At 41.8% G+C, this 22,041-nt stretch overlaps 2 protein-coding genes across 11 annotated transcripts in view; one reads left to right on the forward strand and one right to left on the reverse strand.

Moving 5' to 3' along the window:
• Positions 1-22,041, forward strand: part of MED12L (mediator complex subunit 12L) — a 313,958-nt gene that overhangs the window by 173,935 nt on the left and 117,982 nt on the right. The gene's annotated exons all lie outside the window — the stretch shown is intronic.
• Positions 1-22,041, reverse strand: part of GPR87 (G protein-coupled receptor 87) — an 87,270-nt gene that overhangs the window by 56,655 nt on the left and 8,574 nt on the right. Inside the window, exons 2-3 of one of the 2 annotated variants that reach the window (XM_024566192.3) lie at positions 14,539-14,670; positions 9,243-10,368 (exon numbers count right to left, since the gene is read on the reverse strand). In XM_024566192.3, the coding sequence (XP_024421960.2) occupies positions 9,326-10,368; positions 14,539-14,572 (1,077 nt within the window). In that variant the 5' untranslated portion in view covers positions 14,573-14,670 and the 3' untranslated portion in view covers positions 9,243-9,325. Of the gene's footprint in view, positions 1-9,242; positions 10,369-14,538; positions 14,671-22,041 lie in introns of those variants that run through there. The other variant, XM_045199978.2, reaches the window with a different exon arrangement.

A 22,041-nucleotide genomic window follows, 5' to 3' on the forward strand; every position in this document is an offset into this window, starting at 1 on the left:
GATCAAACATGCCTGATTGATTGGCTTAAGTTAATATCCTCTTGATGGTATTATCTTTCATATTTATTAAACAAGTTAGTGAGCCTTTGGTTAAGAGCTCTTCTCTACTTCAAGTCCAGCGTTAGTTGCAGTATCCATGTAGTTTATTTGTGTTAATAGCATTTGGTAACATAAATAATTAGCAAGGCTTTTGGTAGTATCAGTAATACCTTCAGGGATGCATTGCATTTCAATATTGAGCCATGGTTAAAATCTGAGCTTCTAGATCCACATTGCCTGCGTCCATTCCCAGCAAAAGTCTTTCTGAAGTGCATGACCTTGGTGACTGGGACTCTTCATCCCAGTGGTGAGGCTGGTGCTTCCTCAGGGGGTTGTCATGGGGATCAAGTGGGCGGATACAAGTCAGGGGCTGAGAATGGTGTTTGGTGCAAAGGGAGTATCCAATACACATTAGCTGTTTTCATTTCATTAGAAAACAACCAGTCAGTGTTAAAAGTGCTAGAAAAGAGTGCGAGGGACTGGGAAAAAGTAGGAGTCAAGGTGTCAAGCAGTGGTTTTGTCAGTTTAAAATCGTGGCGGTTGGTTTCTTTTCTTCTCTCAGTATGGCACACGGCGAGAGGTGGGATCCTGCTTTCAAATCCTTACTCATCCATGAGACCTCACAGCCCAGCCCTGGGCCTGAGCTCAGCCTGGTGCAGGGCCAGCCAGGGCAGAGGCTGGCTTGTCTACCATTTCTGAGGGTAAATTGTCAGGGTTGGGTACAGGGTGGTTCATGGGGAGGACGGAAAGAGAGGTGCCTAGAATCACTTGGGTTTCCAGTTCAGATGCCTGGCTGGGTGATGCTGCTGTTAGCTAAGTTCAAAGGTAAGGAGCCTCCTGGGTTGGGGTGGAGAAACTGATGTCTAGGTAACAGCCTGGACTCCTTGGCTTTATAACCTGCCACCATCACTTTACCTCCCAGCCATGCTCCCTTGGCTGGTGTGCTTCAGGAATAAGAGGATACCTACTTCACAGGGTTGTTTGGGGGATTAAAGTGCTTGGGACAGTTACTGGTAGGCACTACATGAAGATAAGATCATCATTATTATGATCTTTGTCTGTTTTTACCCCCTAATCTTAGGGGTATTGATAAGGTATATATAGCTGTCTTTCAAATGGCATTTGCAGAGAACATACTAAACTTAAAAGCAGACGTCTAATGAAGCTTGTATATAGACTCTATAGAAATCACTGTTTTTTTAGGGTTTTTTTTAATGATATGGAGAGGTGGGAATGAAATGTCTTGCCTTATTAATTTTTAAAATATATTTTATTGATTACACTATTACAGTTGTCCCATTCCCCCCCTCCCCCCACACCGTCACTCCCCTCTACCCTGCACACCCCCTCCCACCCACTTTCCCCACTTTTAGTTCATGTCGATGGGTCATACATATAAGTTCTTTGGCTTCTACATTTCCTATACTATTCTCACCCTCCCCCTGTCTATTTTTTACCTACCATTTATGCTACTTATCCTCTGTACCTTTTCCCCTTCTCTACCCCTCCCACTCCCCTGTTGATAGCCCTCCATGTGATCTCCATTTCTGTGGTTCTGTTCCTGTTCTAGTTGTTCGCTTAGTTTGCTTTTGTTTTTGTTTTAGATGTGGTTGTTAATAACTGTGAGTTTGCTGTCATTTTACTGTTGATATTTTCTATCTTCTTTTTCTTAGATAAATCCCTTTAACATTTCATATAATAAGGGCTTGGTGATGATGAACTAACTCCTTTAACTTGACCTTATCTGAGAAGCACTTTATCTGCCCTTCCATTATAAAGGAAAGTTTTGCTGGATAGAGCAATCTTGGATGTAGGTCCTTGCCTTTCATGACTTGGAATACCTTTTTCCAGCCCCTTCTTGCCTGTAAGGTCTCTTTTGAGAAATCAGCTGATAGTCTTATGGGAACTCCTTTGTAGGTAACTGTCTCCTTTTCTCTTGCTGCTTCTAAGATTCTCTCCTTATTTTTAATCTTGGGTAATGTAATTATGATGTGCCTTGGTATGTTCCTCCTTGGGCCCAACTTCTTTGGGACTCTCTGAGCTTCCTGGGCTCCCTGGAAGTCTATTTCTTTTGCCAGATTGGGGAAGTTCTCCATTATTTGTTCAAATAAGTTTTCAATTTCTTGCTCTTCCTCTTCTCTTTCTGGCACCCCTATAATTCAGATGTTGGAACGTTTAAAAGTGTCCTGGAGGTTCCTAAGCCTCTCTTTATTTTTTTGAATTCTTGTTTCTTCATTTTCTGGTTGGATGTTTCTTCCTTCTGGTCCACACCATTGGTTTGAGTCCCAGTTTCCTTCCCATCACTATTGGTTCCCTGTACATTTTCCTTTGTTTCTCTTAGCATAGGCTTCATTTTTTCATCTAGTTTTTGAACAAATTCAGCCAATTCTGTGAGCTTCCTGATTACCAGTGTTTTGAACTGTGCATCTGATAGGCTGGCTATCTCTTCGTCACTTAGTTGTATTTTTTCTGGAGCTTTGATCTGTTCTATCATTTGGGCCATTTTTTTTTTGTCTTGGTGCGCCTGTTACGTAGTAAGGGGCGGAGCCTTAGGTGTTCACCAGGGCAGGGCAACCCATGTTGCTGTGCTGTTAAGTTGTATGTGGGGGAGGGGTCTGAGAGGGAACAGTGATGCTTGCTCTGTTCCCTGCCAGTTTTCAGTCACTTCCCCCACTAGCCACAATCAAATTGGGCCCCTCTGGTGCTGATTCCCAAGTGGGTGGGTTTGTGTATGTTCTAGGTCAATTTGGGTCTCTCCAATGATCTCTCCTGTGAGGATGGGAGTCTCTCCTGCTTCCTCAAACCCACAGGTGTTTTCAGTCAGTTGTTTGAGGCTTTATTTCCCCCCCCCCCCCACTCTGGAGCCCTGGGTTGAGTGGTCTGTCATCGGGTCTGCCAGCTGTAGCCGGGTCCCCCAGCTGCCCACCCCAGTCCTCCTGCAACCATCTTGCTGCGAGTCCTCTCTGCTTGGCTGCCTGTCTCCGCCCCATCTCCCAGGTGGATGAATGTGTCTTCTTCTTGGTTGTCGGACTTCCCATACAGTTCTGTTTTCTGTCAGTTCCGGTTATTTTTTGTTTTTAAATTGTTGTTGTCCTTCTTTTGATTGTGTAAGGAGGCACAGTGTATCCACCTATGCCACCATCTTGGCCAGAAGTCTTATTTATTAATTTTTGATGAATGCCATATCCCTCTCCAAATTTAATTACACCTTATTGTATCTGGAGGCTTCGTTTTCTGTACTGCTTGAAACCTTGGGCATATTTGTCTCTCTGAGTATGAGTGGCTCAGGAACCTGGATCAGGGTTCTTTCAGTGTCATCAGCACTACCCCAGGGGCAGTTTGTCATATCTGGAGTACTTTTTCCTCCCGGTATCTGGTGGATGCTGGATGTCTTAGAAAGTAGGAGGCAGTCTTGCACAGGGAAGAATTGTCTCATGCTTCTCATAGAAGTAGCTCATTAAACTCTCCCATGGGTGAAAAATCTACTTATAAATATCTAAGCCAATGATTTAATTCTATTTTGCATGTAAAACATAGTTTTTCCTGGCTTAATATCCACCAATCAGACATTTCCATGAATGTAACTATTGTTTCAATACTATTTTATTTGGAATTTTCTCAAGAACTGTTTACCACTTTAGAAAGCCACATCGCCAGTGCAAGGATATACGTGGTGTTCACATGATTCTACATAGATGGAAGCATCTGACTCCTTCCTGGTGAATCAACAAATGATATTTTCTCATACAGTTGTACCTAAGAATTTGATATTAAATTACACATTGTTTTATTATCAGTTTCTCCCTCTCTGTTTCTTCCTGTTATGCTTATCACTGTACACACATGCACACACAGGCAGGCAGTCCTTGATTTTCCAGTTCTGACATATATGTATTCGAGTTACCATGATTTGGTTAAAGATCACTAGTCCCCCAGAAGCACGGTTCAAACTTCAGTTACCAGAGTGCATTAACTGATCGATTGCATGAAGTACAAACTTCACTGCCGCCTCTCTTGTTCACAGTTCACCGTGTGAGTGGACATGTGCGTCACAGTGACCAGCCACGGCACCTCATTTACAGCGGGGTGGTGCCTGGTCCCTGCACATCTGTCGTTCACTCCCTGCGCAGGCAGCAGAGTGTGTAGTCAGTTGTGTTTCTCTCGTGTTTGCTACGATGAACGGCATGATGTTCTACAGAAGTGGATGGTCAGAAGGGAGAGCTGATCAACAAAGGTGAACGTGCAGCAAAGGAATGAAAAGTGATGATCCCGAAACTGAAATTCAAACTCAAAGTAAAGAGAGTTAAAGAAGAAATAGCTCAGAGAGAGTGATGCTGGCAAGAAACTTCACATTATAAAGGGATTTCCGGAATAAAAGGACAGACTGTTGGAAGCCGATTCAAACCTAGAAATGGGTGTGACAATGCTACAAGGCGTGGAAAAAGGTGTTCACTCTGTATCCTAAGTGACGTACCGGCAGGTGAGCAATACTCTTCACAGTACTCTTAATAAGTTTTCTTCTTTACAAGGTAAAGAAGGAAACTTAATGTTTCCAATGCTATACATTTACTATTTTTTTGTTTATAACCAACAGTAAGGCAATTTTTAATAATTTGACAAAAAATTTTAAAGTTATGGAACAATAATGTTTTTCTTGATTATTAAGATTGCTTTGCACACTTTCAGCTTTGTAGTTATTTTTACAGTTTTGCATTACTGGGCAACTAGGTCTGCGTGCACGTGTGTGCGCTCACATGTGCTTGTATGTGTAGGTGGATCTGTCTATGGCTTTTATGTCAGCGTACTAAAACACGTTGACGTCTCTCAAAGAGGATGCATTAGGTGTGATCGTGTTGTGAAGGTCTGGTATAGATGTTCTAAGTTTAAATAGTATACAAATGTTTTGCCTGGTACTCACTTTCTCACATATTTATACATTTTTTCATTGTGGGGATATATATGGTTCAGGATTTTTGAAAAACATACAGATATTTATAGGGTAGATGGTGTCAATGTTATTGAAGATATTTTGGTTTAGGCTAGTAGTAACAATATTAAGCACAGAAAATGATTTTTAAGACTATTTAAAATAGTCACTAGGTTAAGGGACTGAGTGACATTTGTTGTACTAACTCTGTCAGCCCTCGTTATACAACACCCGTGCTGTGTGTTGGTCTGCATGTGTGTGTGCGTGTAAATGTGTCAGAGCTGGAAAGTTTTGTTTATGACATTTAAATCTAGATTTAGACTTGGAGGGTCTGAAAAATCTGGCTGACTAGTCTAGACCCTGTTCCTAAGTGATGCTGATTTAATCAGACACATGGCTCATGTCCAAGAGTTCCTGTGGAGCCTGCCCAGACTGCAGCCAGTGGGCATTTTCTGGTGCTATTCAAAGGGAAATTGGCCACTTTACTTTTATTAAGAATGTTTGCCTTTGAAGCTCTTAGAGATAAAGGAGTTTCCAATTTATTTCCATATCTTGAGTTTCCAAATGAGAAAAAAGGATGTGTGGTCTAAAAGCCACAATACATCATTTTTATCATTTTAGATAATTTCTTATCATTGTGGTTTATAAAAATAAAAGAACCTTAAAATATTCAAAACAAAAATTGACATTTGAATCCCAGGAGTTTCTTGGTAAGTAAAACTTTCAACAGTCTTATTTCCACCTCTTCAACACTAATAAATGATTTTTGTGTACTTTTAAATCTGTAGATAAATTATATTTACTTTATGTTTCATGTATGGAAATTAGGAGAGAGCAGTCAGTGTTTGTAGCATTTTCCCCGTGAAGTCCATTGTATATTAGACTTTTAGCTGTTTTTTTCCTTACATCTGTAAGATAATTTCCTGTAGGTCTTAATTATTCGTTGCAAACATTTGCATCTTTCTAGGCAGCTCCGGGACTCTGTGTGTGTGTGTGTGTGTGTGTGTGTGTGTGTGTGTGTGTGTGCGCATTAGCACTGATGGTGGCTGAAGGAAGATGAGGGAAGGGCTATTATACCAGTATATTAGTCTTTTTCTTCAGCTGTTTCATGAATCTACCACTAGATGGTGCTAGAGGGCTAGGGGTTATGCCTAATAATTTTGCATCTATGAGATGTTTGCATTCTGCTGAAATGTGAAAATGTTTGATCTTAAGAAATACTTATTTTTCTAATTAACTTTGGGGTATCCAAAGATTATTTTAAATATCATATTGATTACACTGTGTGTGTGTGTGTTTTTAACATGGTACATGCCTAGTAAGTGTTTACTGACTGTTTTAGCTGTCTTCTTGTAGTGTTTAGTCTGGGGAAAATCTCTATTTATAAGATTTAAGGAATCCCAAACCTTTATTTGCTCTTGTTTCCTTAATTTCCTCCCTAATATACCACATTTCTTTATTTTTTCCCCTAGTGTATCACAGTTCCCCCACGGTTATCATAAAATCCCTTTGTGTGTAGCCTGTACTGCCTGGTGCACACGCACAGCTTTGCCTCAGCTATTTAATCTAGATTTAGGGGCTCTCCTTGTGGCCGTTCCTTTAAAGCTTTCATTGAGAAAAGCGATGCTGCTGTACTGTTTGGGAATGAGAATAAAATGGTATGAATAATATAATAAATGAAGAGAGTAAGACATACATCAAAAGATTTTCTACAAATCAGTGTTTTTGAAAGTTTGAGAAAGAATAGAAAAAAATCTTTTTTTGAAATTATCTGAACATATAGTTCATGTTTCTCATGTACATGAAGGAAGAACAACTATGTTATTATTACTGCCCATAAGGACCCTTAGGCATTAATTTTGACTGTCATTCTAAGAAATTTTAGATTGCAGATTATTTCTAAATTATCAATTAATGAAAATATTTCTTCAGTACTAATGTATTTTGAATTAACTTTTGATACTAGCACAGTATTTAATATTATTCCTACTGATAATATTTTACTCATGTAAATATCCCATTCTTGGTTGGCGGGGATAAGTAATTTTGGGGATCACAGTGTGGGCACTGATATGAAATATAAGCAGTATAATTTTGAATTTTTTAAATAATTTTTTAAAAATGGGACAATTTTCTTTTTTTCCCCTAAGTCTATGTTTTAAGATATCCCATTAATACAGTAATGTAAGTTCAGGGAATAAAACTGTCATAACATTAAATGTGCCTACTATAGAGTGACACAGTTTTGGAAACATTAAAATAGGCCTGAGATGTTTTAGAGGCCTCTTAGAGTTGAGGTCTGGATTAGAGGGTTAAGTGACGTCTGGGCCAGAGAAGTGTTTGGTAAGTTCCAGAGAGCTAAATAGGGCCGTTTGATGGTATTAACGATGGTGGATTCTTAGTTTGGGGGGTTTGAGTGACCATGTGTGTGTATGTGCATATTCTGTGCCCATTTATATACTAAACACTCACACAGTGAAGTGGGTGATGTTCTTGAGATACTTGACTGGGAGCTGTGACGTAGTGGAAACAAGGTATGGAGGACGGGCCATGTTACACTGAGGGTATTCTTTCCAATGGCAGCTCTGCTCCTTCACTTTTTATAGAGGGCAGCTGTGCCTCACCCTGGGTGTTATGGGGAGGGTGGAGAAAGGAATCGGCCTTTCAGGCTTTTTTTTCACGTTAGCTATCTTATCCCAGCTAGCGGCACCCAACTGGGGGAGAGGAGTGGCTGTTCAAATATCCAAGTGAGGTGTATACATTCTTGTATCGGAGTGCCCCAAGAATTTATGGAATTGGAATCCTGATGGAGAGATGGGTGTTTTGATAGAGATCTTCAGGTAATTCTTTGAACCCCTTGGCTAACCAACCGCTTTGCCAAACCTGACTCACCTACTAGATGGGCAGTAGTTCCTGAATTCTGTTCTTGTATCTTCAGAGGGTTGTCACAGTTAAGCTCCGTTATTCTTAGGCCCTCATTTTTGCTCACTTTAGTGCTTTAGAATTTCACAGATAGTTTAAAAGAATCTAAATAAAATATTGTTCTTTCATATACAGGGATGTTTTTTGTCTCTGTTAACCATAATGTCCTCTTTCGTCGGCAAACGTGCCTTCACCACCCCCTCCTTTTCTTGCTTCCTCAGCTCCTCATCTAGTGTTAGCACAGATCAGGCACTTAGGCAACACACCGGCAGCTGAAGGCTTTGGAAAAGAATAAAGGCTCAAGGGTTTATCTTAGAGGAGGAGAAAATATTTTGTGATTTAAGAGGTTACTTATGCTTTTTGGACTTGATTTATTGAACTCTATCCTTCAACTTAAGGTTATCTTTTTATTTTTTATTTTATTTTTTAAATCCTCACACGAGGGTATGGTTATTGATTTTAGAGAGGAAAGGGAAGAGAGAGAAGCATCAATCTGTCGCCTACCATATGTGCCCTAACCAGGGATTGAACCCGCAACCCTTTGGTACATGGGACGATGCTCCAATAAACTGGGCCGCCTGGCCAGGGCTAACTTAAGTTTATTTTTTTAAACAATGATATTATTTTTAAAGGTGGCATAAAGCTTAAAGGAAAGATTATTTTACTAATAATTTTCTAAAATACTATTAAATGGTTTATTAATAAATATTTACATAAACTTGATTATTAACCACACTTCCATATTCTCTTCTCTACCTTCCACACATGAGGATTGAAATGCAGAATGGGTGTATAATAATGGTACACATGAGTTGAGCGTGTTTCATCGTAATGTTCAGTCACACTATTCTTTCTCCAAAATACATTACCAAATCTTCTCACCTACCCCGTACTATACAAGGTTTTTTTTTTTAATATGCTATGACACTGAAAAACACAGCAAAGGGGTGATGGTCAAGGTCCTACATACTCGTAGATGGAATGACAGAAAGCCTGGAAATCAGTATCTACTCAGTTATATCAATGATTATGTAAATGTATTGAGAACAGCTTTGTCTTCCCATAGTCTTAAACTTCAAGGTTAGACAGAGTTTTCTCTATACTTTCTGTTCTCCCAAAAGCGGCTTCAGAGCAGCAGCATTTCCTGGGAGACGGCTGCCACTCACTCACATCGCAGTAGCGCTCCCTGCCGCTGCTCCTTCCACCCTGAGCCAGGAACCCTGCCCTCAGCCACACACTGCCTCTCGTTTGTCTCACTTTTGGGTCTGCCCTCATGGTTTCTAGAGTTCCAAATTATACCCAGATTTCATACCATTTTAGTTATCTGTTTATGCATATTTTTAAGGGCTGAAGCAAGGATAATCAAAAGAAACATTTATTTACAGTTTGTACATATTGACTTCAACAAAGGAGAGAGGGCCTCATGGCCTTTAACTCCTACACATCAGTATAATCATAATATATGCGGACTTCTGATCTTCTGACACTTTGCAGTGATCTGATGCTTTCGCTCCTCGTTCTGATATTTGATTTCTTGAATAGTCTTCTTGAAAATGACCTACACATGAAAAAGTAAATTATTGGATCCAGACACACGTTGCATGCAGACAAGAAGAGTGTCATTTCTTTGCAGTAATACAAGATTTTGTGTGCAGATTCGTCTAAATGTCTGTCTAAGTCACTAAAAGTAAAAGGAATTCTGCACAAGTGATATGGTAGAAAGCAGGTGAAGAACACAGCCACAACCACCCGAATGCTCTGGTTGTGTTTTCGCTTTCGACTCGACTGGCTTATGAACTGCCTGCTGGATTTATGGATGTACCGGGATATGGCTATGTAGCACCCGATCAGGATTGCCAGAACAGCCACAAACAAGCAGCTGTTGACATAAACGACTGCATTATGCCATTTGACTCCCAAGGGGCTTTTAAGTTTCATGCAGTCGTGAATATTTTCCTTAGTTGGTTGAACGTTTGTTAGGATGATGTTTGGCAAGGACAAAACAGCCATGATCACCCAAACACAAACAGATAAAACCTTCGTAAAGGTTATGCTGTACATGCGAGAGTCCCCAAATGGCTTTACCACCTTCAGATAGCGGTCAATGCTTATCAGCCCAAGAAACACGATGGAAGTATACATGTGTCCATAAAACAAAACGGAAGTGTATCTGCAGAGGATAAACTTGAAGTACCAGGGTCCAAATCCTGCGTCATGGACTATTCGAAATGGAAAAGTCAGCGTCATTATGAGGTCAGCAACCACGATGTTTTTGAGATAAAATATGAAGCTGGTTTTATTCCTAATGTGGAAGAAGATCCACACTGCTAGACCATTCAGCAAGATGCTCGCCACAAATATGATGAGGTAAAGCACAGGCAGGATGATGGTGTCAAACTCATTGTTAGCGGTGGTGTTCTTTCCAGGTCCATCGCTGGCATTACTTGCAGAGGGGTTCCCTTGGCCGTGCAGCTCATCATCTGTGGGAGAGGTGGGACAGGCCACGTCAGAGCTTCGCATGCACGCCCCACAGACTCCTGGGTGCCCCGGCAGGCTGGGCCGCTGCTATTTGGGGTGACTTTCAAAATGTCTTTAGTGATGTAAACAGTCAGCTTAGTGCATTGTTAATATTTGAGTGGCTAAAGAATTGGTGGCCTTATCCCTAAATTTGATCCCCAAGCCCCACTCCATGTAGTCCCTTGACCAAAATGTGGTATTTCTGGTTCTCTATGATCACCTTTTGAAAATGAAAATAAATATATCAATGAAAATTATCTTGAATTTTAACTCAGTGTTTGATATCATTACAAATAGAATCAACAAAATCTGGGGGTAGAAAGTCAAATTTTCATAAATGAGGAAATAAAACGGCTAGTGCATGGTTATTCATTTAGTGTGGTTTTTGGCATGTTCCCTGAAAAGTCTGTTCCTCTCTTTCAGTTTTAAGTTATTTAATCATCAAGAATTGGAAAAAAGTCAAATTAGTGGGCCATTTTGAATTTTTTGCTCTTGACTTTCTTAACAGTAGTTAAGAAGCTTTAGGGAACATCTTTAGGACTAGAAATAGTTGTTTTAATTGTTTAAAATAATATTGCATGTCAACTGTAATTGCAATTTTTTTTTAAATAGTTGTAGGCTGGTACCTTTTTATTTACAAGATTTTACTAGATTTTACCTATCGCACTTGGAATATGAAATCTTTAAACCTTTTACCTTCTGTGGGGGGAATTTACAGTTTTGTTCATGTTGTTAGAGACCTATGCTATGCCACTTTGTCATGGAAGCACGGACATGGCACATGGCTTACGAACATTGGATTTACTGTGGTGACAACCTTGGAAAGGGGCCTCTGCGGTCTCTTGATGATGCCACACTTCCCAGGGACTGCTGTGGGCCAGTAACGGAGCACAGGAAGGACACTAAGACAAGCCAGTTCCTGAGACAGGAGAGGATTCTCTGATGAATGACTTAGGCTGGAAGATTCCTCATCGGCCTGGTCAAAACTTTCCAGGGCCCTGCAGTCTGAATCGCCCTGCTTCTTCTGCCCCGACCCCCCCTCTCCCACCTCCATGCTCCCCAGTCTGCCCTCCAAGGCAGACAGGCGCAGCCCGTGACCCCTGCCGGCATTTCCCCTGGAAATCTCTTGGCCATTCAATCCCACTGTGTTATCTGCTCTTTTTGAAAACCTGAACTAACACAATTTTAAAATGAACATTTTAGATGTAAGGTTACAAGGAAGGCCATTTTTTAGTTTTTACTTGGCACTCATTAATCACATTTGCCAGTTGTGTTTTGGAATGATTCTGGTTTAGAGGTAACAGCATGAATTTGGCCCTCTTTTCCCTACATGACAGGCTCTGTAGTATGTGTGTTGTTGTTGCTTCCCTTATTTGAAGGAGTGAAACAGGGGAGGTCTGATGATTATAATCCAAAAACAGGTTCTTAAATTGCTGCCTGAAAGTTAAGTGTAGGCTCTTCCTGAGTATTCTTGTCCGCTTTCCAATTTGTTCTCTCTTATTCCCTGCTAAGAGTGTTTTTAAAAACTGGTTTTCCTGGCTTAAATATCTTTATACAGGCTCGTAATTTATACCTGGACTGGCCTCTGATGATGATCCCCATAGTATTAGTAAGCTTTACAAGTTTAAATGCCTGATTCAGCGGCCCTCTATGTTCCTGTTGCCAGTTTCAGATGCTGCCGCGAACAGGTCCTTGAAGCCTGTTCTGACAGAATGAAGTGTTCTGTATCACAAGATCCACATCAGCATTCATGTCATTAGAAGCTTCTTAAGATGTGCAGTTTTACCTGGGATAACCTATTTGCTTGAATTAATTTCCCCAATTAACTATTAGTAGTCAGTCACTTTCATTTAACCCAGAATAGAACCCTAAGGAAGGTGGAGAGAAGAGAAGTAAGTTTTAACCAAGACAAGTGGTCCAGCTGAGAGACACAGGTGGAAAGGGGCAGCTACATCATCTGAAATGATGTTTGTGCTTGAAATGATTATTGACGAATGGCTTTGGAGCCGCTGTAAATGCAAATAAGATGCTACTAAAGGTAGTATACTGGGCACAGGCGGTATCAGCCCTTAGTGTTTGCTCACTGGACCCACTCTGCATAGCCGTTGTGGAATGGAAGGACCCACACTTACTTGTTGGTTAGGGATTGCGTGCATGTTCAGTATATCATTATAGCATTTCAAAGTTTTAATTGTATAATCAAGCTCTCTTATTATTAAAGGGATAATGTACTGTTCAATTATGGTTATTAAATACAGAGTCTTAAATCAGGATGTTAAAAAATGATCCTTCTCTGAACTGTGCCCCATAAATGATAACTGTCTAGCATGAGTGGCCTCATTCCACAGTGGGCATTGAACTGTTCTGTAGCTTTGAGAGAGTCTGGTGTTCAGTTTGGTGGTGGTGTTTGCTTCCTTAGTTTATGTAAAGGGTTAACATTTCAAATAAAGGTCCTCTAACTTCCTTGGGGTGGGCCTGGACTTGGCTATTACTTCATTCACAAATCCCACATTGACAGTGCAGCTTAAATTATTAGTTAAAGTCTGTTGTGGGTCATTTTGTGAAATAATTTGCAAACAGAGAGGGAAAAAGTGATTCCTCAGCGCCAGGCAGATCTGCATGTGGATTGCTCTGGAAAGCTCAAAACTTTAATGTGGAGAGTTTTGTCTGATTGATTTTTTAGGACTAAGTCTATGTCATTCCTAATCCCTTTCTGCCAGCTCTGCCACCATCATTTCTTCTCTCCTGTATCATCACCCCGGCTTTTCCAAGGTTGTGGGCACGCTCAGAGGCCTTTCTTGCGCTGTTCCCGCTCCGGAACAGTGACCGATAACAGTGAGTGGCTTTCTTCACTCAGGCATTTCAGTCAGGTTTTGCTCCTCACTGTCGATGGTGAACATGGCCAGGTTAGGGAATATTTCCAATGCCAGGCAGTATGGTGATTCAGTTAAGAAAAACTGGAAACTGTTTTCTGCAGTGTAAAGGCTATTTTCTCACATGCTACTTGTTTATTAGGATGTGATTTCCTGTATTACTTAGTGCAGACTTTGGTACAGAATGATAATTGAGGGTAAACACTGCTTTGTTATTCTCTCCCTGTTCCCCCTTTCTCAACTCCTTTAAATTAAATCAACAAAGACAATGACATAGGCACTCTAGTTTCACAGTAAATTATCGTTTTGTGAGAGTGATGTGGTGGTGAGTATTGCCGTGTGGGCTGTGGCTGTCTGTGTCTGTGTGTAAGGGGACTGTGTGTATCTGCATGTGCTGGAGAAAGGCTCGGGGTGTGTGGCCAGATGGAGCGTCAGCCGCGTGTGGCTCCCGTATCGTGCAGAGAGGAAGGGTATTTTCATCACTGCCGAAAGTCCGATTTGACAGTGCTGGTTAGTCACTTCAGGGCTTTGTAAAATGGAATGTATGTGACCTTGCTGGACCTTCTGAAAGTTAAATGCTCTGCAAACATTTCGTGCACAGTGTCTAGTACTTAGTATGTGTTCACTCTCTTACGGCACTAATTACAACTTACCGCATGAGTAGCAGTCGCATTATGAACGATAGAAAGAGTGGTGAAGAATCTCGGTCCTTTTGCTCTTGGTGAAGCTACATTATTGCTCATTAGGGTGTGTCTCCCCTGGCACGAAATGTGAACGTATCAACAACACGTCTCTGCTCTACCTGCCAGGTGGGAATGGAATACTAAAGCCAGGCAAATTACAGGTTGTCGCTGCCATGGCCCAGCCGCCCTTGCACGGTCGCTGCCTGACGTTACCAGTAGGGTAGGGAGGCAGTTGCCTTTGGCCTCTGGGGACCCTCAGTGAACCTTGGTTCAGATTTATTCCCTCTGCAAAGTAATCTGTACCTTAGGTGTAAAAGTCTTCTGCAAACGTTGCTAATTTAATCCTTGTCCTGTTAGAGGTGGTCTCTAGATGAAACAAAGCTTCAAAGTGATAGCGAGTTAGGTCAACCTCAGTGGTGCCACCCTGCCTGTTTTGCTGTTTTATACTTCAAGATAGCGAGCCTAAATGCTGGTTTATTCCCTGGTTCAGTGGTCGATAAAAACCCCCAATTGCCACATAGTATAAATAACAGTTACGGATCCAGTGCAGTGTTCTCTGCATTTCTCTATGGCTTACCTGGTAATTTCGCAAGTGTTAGGTTGAGCCCCATTCTTCAGCAGTGACAGACTGTCAGCAAAAACACCTGTCAGGAAACATTCGGGGACAGCTCAGGCAGAGGTTCAGCGTTGGTTATTCCAGGTTTAATTTCTGAGGGAAAAAAGAAAATGAAACAGTTGCAAAGGAGTCCAAAAACACAACATTTTGATCTTTCCAGTTAAATATATACATATACATGTCACTACAATTCAGAAAAATGTCTACTCTTCGGACATGAACACCTTTGCCACACAAGAGTTGTCTATTTTTGTGTCTTCTTTCAGCCGGCATGAAGCACGGACCATTTCTGGGTATGTGCTCCGTCTGAGCCACTGTGTGGCCGTGGGAAAGTCATTGAACGTCTCTGTGACTCGGTGTCCTCATCTCTGAGATGACAGTGTTAATAATCATGCTGTAGGACTGTAATAAGGATTATGTGAGGTAATCAGAACCTGGGCCCAGGAGTACACTCAGGCCCTGGTAGCTTATGTCTTCCCATTCCTGCCTCTTCCTCATTCTCTCCCCGCCCCCCACCCCAAACCTCAGCTCATATACTTAAGTGCATATAGGATGGGACTTTGTGCCCTGCGGATTGTTAAATACTAGAAAATCTAACACGATAGATGTAAGAGTGTTTTATAAACTCAAATGCAATCAGCCTTCTAATCTGGGGGGTTCTAGTTCTGGCTTTACATTAACCAACTGTGTGAGCTCTACCAGATCACCTGACTTTTCTGGACTTGGACTTCCTGGAGTCTGCAAGGCTTTAGAAAATTCCTGTTGGGATTCAAATTTATGTGAGCTTCTGTGTTTTCCTCAAAGATAGATTCTCACTAGGAATTTAATATCACTTGAATGTTTGTCTTGTAAGTCCCTGTGTTTCTTCATGATAACTATATTCCATCCAAATTCAAAGTTTGAATTTGGGCAAATAGCATTTTAATGACTGGTATATGATTTTGGCTCAATATCTTAACTTTTCCAAGCTTTGAACTCCTCACAGCATTTTTACAAAGCTTAACTGAGGTCGTATGTGCCCATGATGCTGAATACTGTAAAACATTATTTCCCCATCTCCTTCGGCAACCATGTCTACTCCCTGTTTTCTAGGTTCCCTCAGATACTGATCCAAGAGAGAAGAAACTCAGGAAACTGTTTTTGGAAAGTATACTACTAAAGGCAGACGTCCTTATGTAAGGGTTTACTGTGGGTGAAGTCACACACTTCCTCATGAAATGAAACCACGTGAGACTTCCATGCTCCTCTCACTGATACGGCTCACGTACCACAAAGGGACCCCAAGTAACCTCATCCTTTACCAGTACAAAGGAATCTGGCTGGTGTAAGCAGTTAATTTGCTGAGTCAGCAGGGAAAGAACACTTTGTTTTGTTTTGTTTTTTTTGAAAAGTAGGAAATTTTATTTCAGATTAATTACTCAAGCAGAAAACTCTTACAAGTTGTATTTCTTTTCTTTTTGATTTTGTTTTTATTATTTTTTATTTATTTTCACATTTTTTAAAAAATTGTTGATCAAGTACAGTTGTCTCCACTTTCCCCCTTCCTCAGCCATCCCCACTTCCCACCCTTGATTCTAACCCCCTTTGGTTTTGTCCATGTGCCCTTTATAGTTGTTCCTGAAAACCTTTCACCCTTTTCCCCCCATTATCCCCTCTCCTCTTCCCTCTGATTACTGTCTGTTTGTTCTTAATTTCATGTCTCTGGTTATATTTTGCTTGCTTGTTTTGTTGATTAGGTTCCACTTAAAGGTGAGATCATATGGTATTTGTCTTTTACTGCCTGGCTTATTTCATGATTAGTATACATAAAGTGAATTTTATGGTATGTAAATTTTAATTCAATAAAGGCAAAAAGGAAAAAAGGTACACAGAAAAGAAAAGAAATAGAAACAGGCTAGCAATTCCCTGTTGTAATGGATGAGTTCTCAAGACTAAGGAAAAAGCACATTATAAGAACGCTTCCCTGTCCTCTGCTGAAGGGCATGAAAGGCCACGGGCATTTGACAAGAGTTGCACCTCTTGATGTAGGAGAGGGGTACAGCATAGTGATGTACATGACTCATTTACGAGTTTTTTCTTTTAGAATTGGGTCCAAAATCCAGAGATCCTGGCTATGGGTGACCAAAGTTTATACTTTTGGGGAGATCCATGTTTCCATTTTCTTTATTGTTACTGAAATTATGTGGGAAAGTTGGGATTTAATCAATTAAGACATGATACTTGGATTTTCTGGAATAAGATTAGATACCCAGATTTGGGAAATGAGATGTTTTATTTTCCTCTATTGGGTTCTGAGAATTTCTTCTTGTCTTCTGCATCTCTTTTACCAGCTTCTTTAAATGAACCATTTCCCCACATTTAGTCCACAGCTTCTTATTCTTTTATTCTACTTTTTTCAAGGGTGTTCACATCTACGTGAATGCTCAGTTGTCACCTCTTTTACATGATCTCTCTCTTCCTTTCCTGAAACTTCAGTCCATGTGTACATTGGCACGTGCTCTAAGTCTGTGTTCCTCAAATTCAATGTTCTAAACGTCAACCATTTTCCCTTTTGTCAACAGAACCTGCGTTTTTCTCCCTGTTTGTGAGTATTTTCTTCATCTCTTGGTTGAAAGAGTATAAAACCTCAGTATGTACTTTATTAGTTTTCTCTTTCTTGTCACTCATGTAGTCACTCGCCAAATCTTTTATTTCTTCTGTTACCATACCTTTTCTGTGCTCCGCCCCTGCCTTGCTACTCCCTCGGTCGTCTTCCAGATTGAGAGCTGCCCCCATCCCCGTGTGCGGGCCACTGTACTGACCTCTCTGTGTTTCTGCTTCTTGCTTCATTCCTTTCAAATCTCTCCTGCCACTTCTTGCTAGATTCTTCTTTCTAAATAACCCATGTAGTCCTGCCTCTTTTTTTTTTTTTTTTTTTTTGCTCTGTATCCTGAGTTATTATGTGGCAGGGAAATTCTTGAGTTTCAATTACTAATCAAGTATAAGGAGTTAATATTGTACTGTTGAAGATCATGGAGTATGGAAGCCAAAAGATGTTGGGTTGTGATTATAAAAGTTGGCAATAAACTTTGGGAAAATCTGCTTGTTCCATAATTAATATTTTGAATCATGGGGACAACAATAATACTTACTCTATAGCATCATTATGAGGTTAAAATAGAGTACACATGTATAAAGTAAATGCTTTATAAGTGTTAGTTTTTGCTTGCATTGTTTTCATTAAGCTTTGCCAAAATGAAATTCATGATTATCTCACCTGATGGGGAACTCTCTGCAATACCAAACTGCTGTTGCCTCTCAGGAAATGCCTTCCATTTAGCCCCCTGCTTTTCTTCATATCCCTTTCTGCTCTTGAATGGCCTCCTTTCTCCCCCTTTCTCCCTATTTTAGAAATCTCTACCTTGCTTTCAGTGCCAAACCATAACCTGACCTTTTCCATAAGGTAAGTTACTGAGAGTCTGCTTATGGTCCAGGCGCTAGGATTATAAAGATCAGGAGGATACCTTTCTGCCCTCAAGGAGGTTAGAGTCAAGTTGAGGACCCAGAAGCAACAGATCACTAAATACAGAGTGAGATACTTGGGTCCTGGGCAATACAGCCATGCAGCCTGATGAAGGCAGCAGTGGTCCCAGCGGTTCCGTCGCAGCTGTGGTGCATGAGTTACGGCAAGTTTCTTGAAGGTCCAATGGGGAAGGAATATTTGGAAATGCGGAGTGTGGCCAAAGAAAAGACTCAGTAATCTGATAGTGCGATGATGATGGCATTGAGTGAAGAGAGATGTGGCAAATTTGAGGCTATTGAGGAATTAGTAGCTGACTAAGATTGGTGCAAAGGGAGGGGGAGTGTTGGTGGTTTCCCAGGTGTTTGGCAGTAGGTGTTGGTTTCTCTCCCTGATGCCAGGACCCCTGAGAGGAGGAGCACGTAACAGGATTGTTGATCTCAGAATGCTTTGTGTAGGTGTGTACTAGGTAATTGAAGATAGAGGTCTGGAGCCTAGGAAAGTGCCCCTTCCTGGTGATGTAAATTCAAGGTCAACAAAAGATCAGTGATAGAAGATCAGTGCTCAGAGCGTTGGGAGGATTATCACAAAAGAGTAATGTAAGGTGCATCCTGGAAAAGTTTAAGAAATGAAAGTTGTGGCTACCTTCATCCTGCAGGGAAGTGAAGTGGTAGCGGAAAGTACAGCACCATTGGATGGGCTTCAGTGACAAAGAGGTCGTTGTTCATCTTTGCCAGCGCTGCCTGTGTTGTGCTGTGTGTGTTTGTGGTGGTGGTGTGGTGGGGAGGAAGAGCGGGCAGAAGCAGAGGGCCGATGACAGAGGCCTGAGTAATGCTGGTGAGGTGAGGACATAAGGGAGCTATTCCAGGTAACTCTTTGGAAAAAGCACATGCTTGTGTTGGGGAGGGGAGGGTGGAAGGTGCTGTAGAAAAACAGATGCAGGACCAATGGAAGATTTTGTTAAGTTTCTCGTATAATGCCTTGCATTTAAAATGATATTTTCCTAGCTTGTTCTTAAAAAGAAAAACCTGAAAAACCCTCGCCTTACTCCTAGCCGACCATGACAGCAGTGTGGTGGAGCGCTGGGTTCCAGTCGAGCTCTGCACCTCCCACTCCATCGGACCTCCCATTTCCTCTTATGTGAAAGGAAACGGTGATGCGTCCTTTACGAGATGACTGTAAGGTTAAAGTGAAGGTATTTATGAAGCAACTGGCACAGTTTCACAGGGTAGAGGCTAAGTCTTGTAAGTTCCTGTTGCATATTCTAGGCACACAACAGAATTTTATTTGGTGATCGATAGGGTGGACACAGGCTGAATTGAGTTCTCGCTGCCTCGTTTATCCTGATACTGTTGTATGGTTTGTGGCCTCAGCCACCCTGTGAGGAGCCACTCAAATAGCCTGCCCTTCCTTTAAGTTGTCTCTGAGCCTCGTCTGCCTGCGTCTGTCTTTCCTCACCATCGGCACCTAAGCTTCGTACTCCCTGTGCGGTTTACTACAGGGCAGCTGCTCGTCCTCTGCGTGTCCCGGCGCCTGCAGGGTGTTGCAATGAGGATTGCTTCAGCAGTAGTAATGGGCTTGGTTCCAGGCCCTCATTCATGGGCGGGAATCCTGTCCTGCCACCTACTGCTCCCCAGCTGAGAGCTGATGAAACCGCCCAAGAATGTGAGGTCTGTGGTAGGCCCAGGTTTCACAGCCCTTCCTGAGGTTAGATGTATTAATGCTTAGAGACCTTCTGGTTGTTGATTTTTATTTTTATTTTTTTCCAGCCGCTCACTGATACCATCCTTGGACTGTTTTATCAACTGTGTTGCTATGCTGTTGGTTGTAAGATGATTCTATAAATGAGGATGCTGGAAAATGATTAACGTGTTCTCAGTGTTTCCTTTATCTTCAACCTTTGAGTTTGGTGCTTGATGTCTCATGTAATTCTCAGAGCAACCCTATGACCTAGGTGTTCTATGGCCCCCACAGCAGGTGGTCCCAGGAAGGTGTGAGGTTCAGACACCTTAATTAACTTGCCCTGAAGCACACAGTGAGTGATGGATAGAGTCAGGATTCATAACAGATCTGATTGAAACTGAATCTGCAGTTCTTTCTGCTCTACTGCCCTGGAGTAAAAATAGCGATTCTAGGGGTTAATCTTGGAAGGCAGGAAGTTAGAGGGGGAATATAGGGCAGAGGTGGGGTTTGTTTTCCTGTTAAACAAGTGAAGGAACTGCTGATCTTTTAAACTGGAGACCTAGTTTTGTTTTGTTTGACCTGAGCAACGTTGGAAACATCAGGAAATTTCATGTAAGAATTTAGATATGAATCTTATCTTGAAAATGAGATGTGCCCACACCAAGCACGGACAGCCCAGCAGCGTTCGCTGCCTCCCCCGATGGGCAGTGAGCTCCTGGCCCACAGCTCCCAGCCGTGCTCCTCACGTCCCCAGGCTCCTCACTTCAGAGCACTGCCTGCCTGACCCTGCAGACACTTGATTTTGCAAACCTTGCTCCTTTTATCACTTAATCTTGTGTGACTACATTTTACCTTATGGATCTTCAAACATTCTCCTTACATCTTTCCTCCTCTGCCCCCTCTCCACCAATTTCTGATTTTCTTACTTTAGTGACCAACACTTAACATTCTTTACAAATGATTTTCCTGGTGCCTCTTAGCAACCCCCATCCCCTCCTCCAAATAGTGGCAGGAGATCCTGTTTAGTTCACTCCTGAGAATTAATTGTCACAGTTGAGCCTTTTCTTTTTCTGTGGCCAGTCCTCTGCTGGGGCCCCTAAGCGCAAACCCTAGCAGTGGTATTGCTGTTATGGTTGGGAGAACTGAGACTCCAGGTCTCAGGCCAGGACAGGTTGATCGGTGTGTGGAGCAGGGGTGTGAACCCAGGGTGTTGTATGCCCAAAACTGCTGTTCCCCTCGCAGGCCGTGGGAAGACCAGGGCAAGCAGTAGCTTCCAGGGCCACTCAACTGCTACCTTGGGCACACAGCCTTGCTCTTACCGTGCGCTGGGTCCTATTTCAGCACGGGTGGGGAGCCACCTGTGCCTTAGGGGAAGCTCCCTCCTCAGCAGGAGGAGCCAGGAGGTGTGCCCACCAGGCCGTAGCACAGCCTTTATGCTCTCTGGCTTCACAGGATTTCATTGCCCTTCAAGGCCCAAAAGATCCATCATCCAGAGACAAATATCCATTAAATGCTTGCACCCTCCAATGCAGCAGATAACGATTTTTTGTACTGATTATTTGGTGGTGGTGGTGGTGGTGGTAGTTCTCAGATGACAGGCTTGTAGTATAATTACCTCTCTTATTTGTCCTCCACTTTCCAATTTGTTCTCTAGAAGCTTATATCTGAAATTGTAAGAATGTCAGATGTGAGGGGTTGTTTGCTGTTACTTGCTTACAGAAAAGCTACACTAAACTGATAGATCATATGACTAAGGATAGATCATACTGCTGTAGTCCTTCAGTTTCATGGAGAAAGATGTAATGCTCACAAAGCCGTCTAATAATGCAGTTTCTGGTGAACGGTATAGCTTCTCTTGCATTTTGGAATCACCTGTAACCTAAGAATCTTTCTCGATGTAAGTTAGTGAGAGAGAGAGAGAGAGAGAGAGAGAGAGAGAGAGAGAGAGAGAGAGAGAGAAAGACGTGCGTGTGTGTGTGTGCGTGTGTTTTCCAGCTCTGTGCTGAGATACAGCTCTGCTGAAGGCCTTGGGAAAGAAACAAGTTACCTCATTCGGTACAATTTACTTATTTTTATAATAGAATTAGGTCACTGTATTCATAGGGCACCTCATTAATGTGTGCTTGGAGTCACTGTCCCGAAGATGTTGGATGCAAAGCACACAGCCCTTCATTCAGGTTTTCCAGGTACTACCCTAAAGTTCTCATTTCCAAGTAATGCTTGATATCTTTAGCCTACAGTATGGCCTATTTTGGTTCACCTTTGGATTTAACTTTCTCCCT

Source organism: Desmodus rotundus, chromosome 2 (genome assembly GCF_022682495.2).
Source record: "Desmodus rotundus isolate HL8 chromosome 2, HLdesRot8A.1, whole genome shotgun sequence".
Classification (NCBI taxonomy): domain Eukaryota; kingdom Metazoa; phylum Chordata; class Mammalia; order Chiroptera; family Phyllostomidae; genus Desmodus; species Desmodus rotundus.